Genomic DNA, 10,000 nt, shown 5'->3' with positions numbered 1-10,000 from the left:
GAGGCTATCGCGAATGTGACCATGCCAATAGCGATGCCGTAACTCTACATCGTCCAGCACTGGCAGCTGCTACTAGCGCAGACGATGAAGAGGCCGTTTAGATCAAGATTACATTTAGATTCCTAAATCAGCGTTTCTACGTGTAGAACTGAGTGATTGTAATCCAGTTTAACAGCTAAGCATCAATTAAACTCTTCTTCCACCAAGTTATCACCATATGTTCTTTAACCTCTTCTATCCATTATGCAAATGATTGTGATGGAGGGGGGAAAAGGCCTCCAGTAAACTACACACTATTGTCTAAAATATCACTGGATGATGCAGCATTAGTTTTCCCAAAATGGAAGAAAAGTGTCCCTGATGATAAAATGTGCTGCCCAGATACATTTAGTACAGAAAAAAAGACTCACCTGCTACATTCGATGAGGGCGACTTTGAGCCGGCCTTCCACCAGCCTGCTGTCCTGGATCGACAGGTCCAGATCGCAAACCGAACCCAGCACAGGCTGCACTTGGAACGGGAAGAAGGGCTTGTATCTGTCGAGACACAGGAAACAAGTCCATTTCAATTCAGGGTCTCCACTATGGCACCGATGGAAACCAGAAGATCAGAAAATCATCTCTTGACCATTACATAGATTACTGATACCATTTTTTTCAGACCAAGTGCTACAAGGGCGTAGGCCAATGGAGAACTTTGAGAATGCTACTAAAGGAGGACCAGGGTTTTAGTGATGACGTTTAGTCACCTTTTTTTAGACACGTGAAAGCTTTTACAAAATGTTAAGATCTCTGTAGCTTGTTAACCGCAGACTTTATTTCAGGCATCTAACCAAAAAAAACAAAAACACACAGACTTCAAGACAAGGAAACCAGAAGGACCAAAACGCTGACTAATTTTCAGGTTTTTGGAGCCGTTCCTGCAGGTGATCTGGTCCACCAAGATGACCAAGCAGCATATTTAGCATTGAAATATTGTATCAATACAGGACGCCAAGTATCCGTCTTTTATTTTCCCTGACTTAAAATGATGAAAGAAAATGTAATAAACAAGTAGTCTGTCATGTTACCAACACCATCACTCATTCACTCACACCGCTGCTTTACAGAGCTGCTTTTATTCTGACAGTCTGTCATGTTACCAACATTATCGTATCACAGCGGAAACAGGAGGGGGTGACAAAAAGCTGCGGTCCAGTCGGACAGTTTCCATCAGCCTTCAAAGAATCGACAGAAAGTCGTAGAAAAGTTACATCCTATTAGCCGCAACCGTTAGGCTATCTGTAGTTTGTGACCACGTTCGCATTTATTAATATTTGCTCGTAAATATCTGTGGAAATCAGAATATATTATTAATCTCTCGGGAAATTGTACAGCTGCAGTTGCTCCAGAGAGTCAGGAAGGAAGGAAGGAAGGAAAGAATGAATCATGTGCTCATGAATAGATAAAGGGCTTATAGACATAGTAATGTGATATGGACATATAAGTAGAGTCAAATAAGTATAAAGTATAAAATAATGACACCAAATATACATTATGTATGAACATAATGTATGTATATAAAAACACAATAGTATAGTAGTGTATCTGCTGGTGATGTAGTTGTATCATAGAATCTAGTGCACATAAGTATTATTGCACATAAGTACAGTTATAGTGTATTAAATATGTATCTGGCGTTATGTTCTCTCCTTCTTCTTATGTCTGCCTCGTAAAGCAGCTGGAGGCTAATTGCCCATTATGATAAGGTCTATATAAATAATCTCTATTATTGTGGTTATTATTATTATCAACCACACAATATATATTTGTTAACAGATTACATTTGTATTGCACAACATGAACCCACGATCTAGAGTTAAATATTAGACTCACACAGCATTTTCTACTAAACGTACTATTTGTTGTCAAAACTAAGAGCCAATCAGCTCGTAGATGAGGCCAGAGCCAGGCGTTTCCCATCATGCCCCGGGGCTTGCAGTTAGTTGAGAGCAACTGCGGCACCTGGCTCTAAAAACTGCAGCCGCCTTGATCTCGTGAGACTCTCGTTGCCCACGTGTTCATGAAGACAGAGCAAGTCGGGATCAAGTCGGACACAAAACTACCCAGCATGCATTGTACGGTGATGGATTCTGCGCAGGTAAGTGTTACTCAGTCTGGCTGCTGGACTGACAAACACATTATACTGCAATAAAAATGACTTGAATTGAGATGAACAGAGTGACAACTGGATCTTATTTGATAAACATACAAACTGCATAATTTAAAAAACATGGTAATAAATCACAATATATTGCAATATGTGTTATTGCGATACTCAGCATATCGTAAAATGTGTAAAATCTCAATAAGATAGTAGCAGGACAAGTATGATGATAATATCGTGATGCCCACCCCTTATATAAGTCGTCAAATCAAATTAAGACTTAATCAGATGTGAAAAACCTGTCCACCAGCTTTGAAAATATGCATAATGAATGGAAGGCATCCTCTTTTGTTAAGAATGCAACCAGCAGGCCCAGTCACTGTGACTACCTCTGCTGGGTGTGGTGCTGAGTGGAGAGCTGGCTGCCTCAGGGCACACGCCTGACTTATAATAAAAACACTCATTGTTAGATAGAAACACCATGTCACACTCCTCCATGCTATTTTTGGGCTCTTGGTGCTACTGCTGTAGGCTCCTGCTCTTCTAAATAATGGGCTTTGTTCATCCACACGACCTGTGGAAGTGTGGAGGTGGTTTGTCCCATGCCTTTGTTTTATTTTGTTTTTGTTTTCTTAAAGTCCCAGTCAGCAAGTCCTGCGGATGGAGGGCACTCTGTCAGATTTTGAATGTTTATAACTCTCACGCTCCTCCCCCACGACATCCGAGCTCCTCCCCCACGACATCCGAGCTCCTCCCCCACGACATCCGAGCTCCTCCCCCACGACATCCGAGCTCCTCCCCCACAACATCCGAGCTCTTCCCCCACGACATCCGAGCTCCTCCCCCACAACATCCGAGCTCTTCCCCCACGACCACCGAGCTCCTTCCCCTCGACTCCGTGTCCTTTGAAATCCCTTAGATCACGCCACCTTTGAAACATGGGTCCGATGTTGACTCAGGTTTTATCACGGGCACCGTCGCCATCTTTCTTTTTCCTTCTTTTCCACCGGTGTTTTCTTTTCCTTGGTTGTTTTGGACCTCCTTGTTTCGGTTTTTAACGAGGAATTAGAAGCTTGTTGCACACACAGAGGGGCTCTGTGTGTGCACGAACACAGCCCTGCGTGCTGATTGGACAGGATGATGGGCGCTGTCGATTTTTTGCAAAACAAACAACAGGCTCTACGTACACGTAAAGGCGTGCTTTTTTTTTTTTTTTAAACCAGATGATTTATGTTGTTCTATCGGAGCGTAGTGTCGGCTTCAGTGAATATGATCAAATAAATGTTGCCGACTGGGACTTTAAAGGAGAATTTCCGTTGTCCTCAGGGTCATCCCGACTTATTAGAAGCAAAAAACCCGACAAAAATTGACGTTGCCTAGCCCGAGATCTGTACCTGCCTGGCAGCCTTCCAGACTCGCTCCAATGCTAACCCATTGGGGCACGTTTTATCTGCTTTCCTGGGCCACAGAAAACAATTCCAAGACCTATGCAACACAGGTTGTGTCCGTACGAGACACCACGGCGCTCGTTTAGCTCAAATAGTGTTGCAAAACGACATAAATATGTGTGTTTTAGCATGAAGTTACTCACCTCAAATCACTCTGTAGACATTAGCAGTAGATAGCCGAGCGCCTGTCGTCCCTCCCAGTCACCGCAGAAACGAAAACGTTTTCCTCGTAGTTTTGATTTTGTATCCATAAAGAAACGACCGAGCAGTGCAGTCGTCCTGTCCGTAATAAATCCAGGTGGTGTTATGTCCATATGTATGACTATGTTACAACATAGCAACGATAGCTTCAGCTAGTAACGTGCCGGGCGCTCGTCCGTCCCAGTCACCGCAGAAACGAAAACGTTTTCCTCGTAGTTTGGATTTTGTATCCATAAAGAATTGATCAAGCAGTGCAGTCCTCATGTCCGTAATAAATCCATGAAGCTGTTACGTCCATATGTATGACTATGTTACAACATAGCAACGACTGCTTACAGCTAAACAGTAGCCGGGAGCCAAAACAATGCAAGTCTCGCGCAAGTTCCCGTCTCCCGACGTCCTCACTCTGGAGCTGTTTTCAAGCCAATACAGTGACAAACTTCTTTCCATCGCGCAGTGCTGTCATGTCCATATGACAGTGTAACTAGCGCTAGCCTACATAGTAAGATTGCTTAGCCTTTGTGACAGTTGAACCTGCTACAGCCACAACAAATCTCACGCAGTCTCAGTAGGCTAGTTGTGTTGACAGCACGAGTGGGAGTCGCGTGACGCGTGTGCAGACTGCAGTCTCTCATCAACAGAGTGAGATCAAAGTGACCCTCGCGCGACTGTCCAAGATTTTTCACTGTACTGGCTTGAAAACAGCTCCAGAGTGAGGACGGCAGACGGGAACTTGCGCGAGACTTGCATTGTTTTGGCTCCAGGCTACTGTTTAGCTGTAAGCTATCGTTGCTATGTTGTAACATAGTCATACATATGGACATAACAGCTTCATGGATTTATTACGGACAGGACGACTGCACTGCTTGATCGTTTCTTTATGGATACAAAACTACGAGGAAAACGTTTTCGTTTCTGCGGTGAGTGGGATGGACGAGCGCCCGGCACGTTACTAGCTGAAGCTATCGTTGCTATGTTTCTGCGGTGACTGGGACGGACGAGCGCCCGGCACGTTACTAGCTGAAGCTATCGTTGCTATGTTGTAACATAGTCATACATATGGACGTAACAGCTTCCTGGATTTATTACGGACAGGACGACTGCACTGCTCGATCGTTTCTTTATGGATACAAAATCAAAACTACGAGGAAAACGTTTTCGTTTCTGCGGTGACTGGGAGGGACGACAGGCGCTCGGCTATCTACTGCCAATGTCTACGGGGTGATTTGAGGTGAGTAACTTCATGCTAAAACACACATATTTATGTCGTTTTGCAACACTATTTGAGCTAAACGAGCGCCGTGGTGTCTCGTATGGACCCAACCTGTGTTGCATAGGTCTTGGAATTGGTTTCTGAGGCCCAGGAAAGCAGATATAACGTGCCCCAATGGGTTAGCATTGGAGCGAGTCTGGAAGGCTGCCAGGCAGGTACAGATCTCGGGCTAGGCAACGTCAATTTTTGTCTGGTTTTTTGCTTCTAATAAGTCGGGATGACCCTGAGGACAACGGAAATGGGATCAAAAATGACCGGATTTCTCCTTTAATTAAGCGAAGGAAAGGAAGAGAAAAGATGGGGAAAATGGAAAAAAGACCAGACTATGTGGAGAAACCAGAGACTGTCTGTGGTCCCCCAGAGGTCTAGATAGTAGCTCACATTAGTCCAGAGACCAGACCCAAGACCAGAGACGGTCCAGTACCTTGTTGTATTAGCAGCAGTGCTTCAAGTGTGACTGTGTTTTAATCAGAGTGGATGTGTGAGCAGCTCTGCTGGAGGACTAAAGGGATCCACAAGAGGACTGGGGATCTCTTGGCACCTCGCGAGTCGGTTACGATTCAGAGGTCAACAATTCCATCGCGATGCAACAATTATTTTTTGTACATTTCCATGCATGATTAAAAAAAATTATTATTCAATATGAGCTCGCTAGTCACTTCCTACTTTTGCGATGATCATTTAAGAAAATCAGCAGGTAAATTACCTTAATTACCATGACTTATGAACACAAAGTCCTCCTGTTACAGGCGATGAGCATATCCCTGAGAGAAACAGTATATTGTAGCCTATATACAAATAAAAAGCGTTCAATGCAATAATCAATGCAACTTGCATTTCAACACATTATGTAACTATGTATCAGCTGTCATACTAAAACAGCTACTGTTGGTCATTGAGAAGAAAAATTAAATGAAAAATCAATGTGTATTTATTTTATTATCAATGCATCATTAAAGAAAAAGTTGCTCTCAGTCAAAGATAAGAATGTATTGATCCACTATGTTCAAAAATATTATCCACATACTGTTTTTGTTTGTTTTTCCCTTTTTTTTAATCCTCAACAATCATATTACAGTGTGGATGATATCACAAGCAAAACTACTGATGACGACAACAGAGAGAGAGAATAACCATCTATTATTCCACTACTACTCCTAACACTTTACATTTTTGCTGTGGTATTGTTTGAGTATTGGTATCCAGATATTTAGATATTGGTATTGTGACAACGCAGACAAAACAGCTGGAAAACAACAGGAATGATCAGTGATCACAGATTGAAGCTAGTATCCCCATAGCTGGAGTCCTGGCTCTCCGTGGCTGCTGTAATGCCTGGATTACTGCCAGCAGGTCACGGTCCAAGCCCCCCCACACCCACCCAACCAACCACCCACACACACACACGCACGCACGCACGCACAACCATCTGTGCCACTCAGCAAATCCTCAGGTCCAGTACTCATTTTCTGAGGCTGCCCTTCATTTCATCATCATCATCACGCTCACTCTGCATGGTCATGGGTGATTTACGCTCACGCACGTTTGGAGTTCTTCTATCTGCTGCAGTGCTCTCCCAGACAACTCAAGGGCAGTGAAGAAGTGTTTAACGCTTGCATTTCACAGTTGGACAGGCAACGCAACAATATCTCCCGCCACATCAGCTTCCTGAAGGGCGTTTACCAGACGTGCACTCCCTGCAGGACGAACTTCCTGGAGCAAAGAGCAACCAGCCTCCCCGACTCCACTGTTGTACCAATGCTTTTTAAGGACTGGATTGTGACCGGGATTGCTCAGAAGTCATAGTAATACCTGTTAACTTTGTCTGGAATCCAAGAGGAACTGATGGCTTGTTTAACATTACTGGCTGGACGGTTCATGCCAATGACCAGCACAGCCATCCCTCACTCTGGATGAACGGAACTTTCAATAATTTACAGCTGGAGGAAAACATGTACATCCATTGAAAGGCTCTTCCAAGAAATTAAAAAAGATGCGGGGGCCTTTTTTTTTGCCTATACAGAAAATAACCTCTCCAGTTATCTTCAAATGAGACTCCCTTTTATCTTAGCCGGCTTGTTATTATTATTATTATGCAATATGTTTAATATGGCACGCTGAATGTTTATGTTGTGCCCCTGTTATAGTTGATAGGTGCTGTATGTTGTTGCTTTTTGTACTTCTATAACATTGACTTGAACAAGTTCTTTAACACTGTTGTGATTTTGTGTTTGAAAACTCAATAAATAAAATGCATAAAAAGAAAAAGAAGTCCGTTCTGTTTGAGCTGAATAACAAAGCTTCCTGAAGTTTAAGAGGACACAAGCCTCCTTCACACACTAGAAACATACAGGGTTAGTGGTTGAGTCGGCTGGTTCGTAATAAACGTAACACTAAGACGAGATGAGGTGATCACAGCTAACTGGAGGGTGGCCGCTACGCTTCTGTGGCGACAGGCCAGACAGTGGCACGCGCTCATATGACCTAACATGTACATAACTATGGCAACAAAGCAAGGAGAAGCTCCGATAACAACACACACAGAGGAACACTGACACTCTTCCCAGGTAGACATTACTACACTATATCTGTACATAGAATATATATATATATATATATATATATATTCTATATATAGAAATGACTTCAATCAGGGTTTTTCCTGCAAAGAGAAAAAGAATTGGTCGCCTCCAGCTCTCCACAAAACTCTGCCAAAGAGGAAGAAAAGTTGTTTTAGCTGAATCAGCTGGACCGCAACAAAGTGGTCTTACCAGCAACAAAAAAATAAAAACAAATGACTAAAGAAAAGAAAACACTTCAAAACCAACTCCTTTCCCCTCTTCTCCATCCGTTGGATGTTTGAATATGGGTTTATAAATCAAGCCGGTGTTTATAAACGTTGTCTGCGTTTGTGAACGCTGCTCCATGTGATTCGGAACGACAGCGACCAGCGTGTCCGTTTACCCCGCTGCAATATAGACACCACTAACTATCCCTGCAATTGTCATTTTCTTCAGTCATATAATTATTGAGCCTGAGCCCATTGAGTCACATGACCTGCATGGTCCCACGTCCTTCTGAGCAGGAAGCACCCTGCTTCTAGGATTCAGGGACTGTTCAAATAGTTGACAGCAGCTCTGTCAGCTGATCACTCAGTAACTGACTGGTCTCATGTATCGTCATACATGTACATCACAATGAAAGAGAAACTCCTGTATACTGACATGCTTTAGTGTCAGCTGAGCATCTCCACCACCACCAAGCTCACTGGAGTGACAACCTGATCACACTCGTTTCTGTTCAGTTGAACTTTCTCTCTCCTAAACACTTTTTACTTCCTCTTTCTCTCTCCTCCTGTTTCTCTCACTTCTTTAAACGCTCATCCTCCGACGTACAACAGGCTGCTTAGTCTGTGTTTTACTCAGGAACATAACGTTTATTTACCAAAATGTGGCTTGATATGTTTTCTTTATGTGATAGAAGAAGACTGTAAAGACTCCAGTCATTAAAAAGACAGCGACATCACACTGACGTGTTGTACAGGAACTTAACAGGAAGTCTTTTCTCCGGTGGCCATTAAACGGTTTAGCTCCTCCCACTTCTACAGTTGAAACATCTGCCACTGAAAACAATCATATCCATATCATATTACGTGTTCAACATTGTGCAATATTACTTCAATACATCATGTGCAATATAACGTGTCATTCCTTCATCATTAGCATTGGCAACATTGTTTTTCTATTTCGTTTTCTTATTCTACTAAATGTATATTACTTTTATAGTTGAGGCACTGGTGTTAGTATTTCCTCTTATACACTTAATATTTTTAGTCTTGTTATATTTTTGTTTTTGCAATTTACTTCTTTTATGTTAGTTTACTTTTTTCACCAAATTGACATTACTCTAGTTCTTTTTTGCACTGGTGTTACTTCTAATCCACTTTCACTTTATTTCCAGCCATTTCTGTTAAGACGCATGCAGTGAAACGACAGCATTTCTCAGGACCCATGTCCTTATTCTCCTGTTGTAACTTGTGATCAATCTGTGGCACAATCGTGTCCTTTGGCATTCAGAAAGTTCTTTCAACTGCATCTCACAGTCTTCTTCAGCATCTACATCTGCTGAAGAAGACTGTGAGGTATGGCTGAAAGTTCTCTAAACAAGGCAATACATGGACTGTGACTTTATATTGTTCTTTGGTCAAACTATGGATGGGACAATATACGAAATCATCATAAAAATCACTCACAATAAGTAGAGAATTTCCATATCGGGGTGACCATAAATATTTTCATGAGTGACTTGAAAAAGCTGTTTAGCTCACTGTCATGATAGAGAAGTGAAAAATAGAGCCTGATTTAGAAAATACAGGATACAAAAAATGTTTTTGTATTTATTTACATGGAGAGACCTTATGATTTAAGACGATCACTATCACGTGTCTTATCTGTGACACAATCAACATGGAAAGTGATTCAGTATGTTTTAATGTCATTTTAAAGAGTTTAAAGCAATGATATTTATCAGGATAATATCATGAATGGCAGTGACTTTGGTGTGGATGGATGAAATGTTCATATCGTCCCATGCCTCGGTCATACTACTAGTTCCAAGGTCAACAATTAACTTTCCCAATCTCTATTTTTAAGTCAACATGGACAAAAGGTCCTTAAAGTCAGTCAAAAATGGAATGTTGCTCTAAAGTTTCCATGACAACCGGGTAAACCGTAGAGGTGAGGAAGATCATTGTAACAGTCGAAAGCCCCCCCCCCCCCCCCATTCAAATGTGTTTAGTTTTATCGGCATCCATTGTTCTGATGATTTGAGCTGCTGGTGGAGATGAATGGAAGAAAAGTGTGAAATGTGAATCATGACTTTCTTATATGGCATTTCCAAAATCAAAGCACTTGAGGATCACGCAGCAATGAGC

The 10,000-nt window shown here is 42.2% G+C and overlaps 1 protein-coding gene across 2 annotated transcripts in view; it reads right to left on the bottom strand.

The window, feature by feature from the left end:
• The window catches only part of pdzd8 (PDZ domain containing 8), a 43,377-nt gene that overhangs the window by 31,542 nt on the left and 1,835 nt on the right, over positions 1–10,000 (bottom strand). For both annotated transcript variants that reach the window (XR_014597983.1, XM_084021606.1), the window contains exon 2: positions 411–536. Coding sequence is in view for 1 of the 2 variants with exons in the window: in XM_084021606.1 (XP_083877732.1) it covers positions 411–536 (126 nt within the window). In the remaining variant the exon portion in view is untranslated. The remainder of the gene's footprint in view (positions 1–410; positions 537–10,000) is intronic.

Source organism: Eutrigla gurnardus (genome assembly GCF_963514095.1).
Source record: "Eutrigla gurnardus genome assembly, chromosome: 11".
Lineage (NCBI taxonomy): Eukaryota > Metazoa > Chordata > Actinopteri > Perciformes > Triglidae > Eutrigla > Eutrigla gurnardus.
This window is presented reverse-complemented; position numbering and strand designations above follow the sequence as displayed.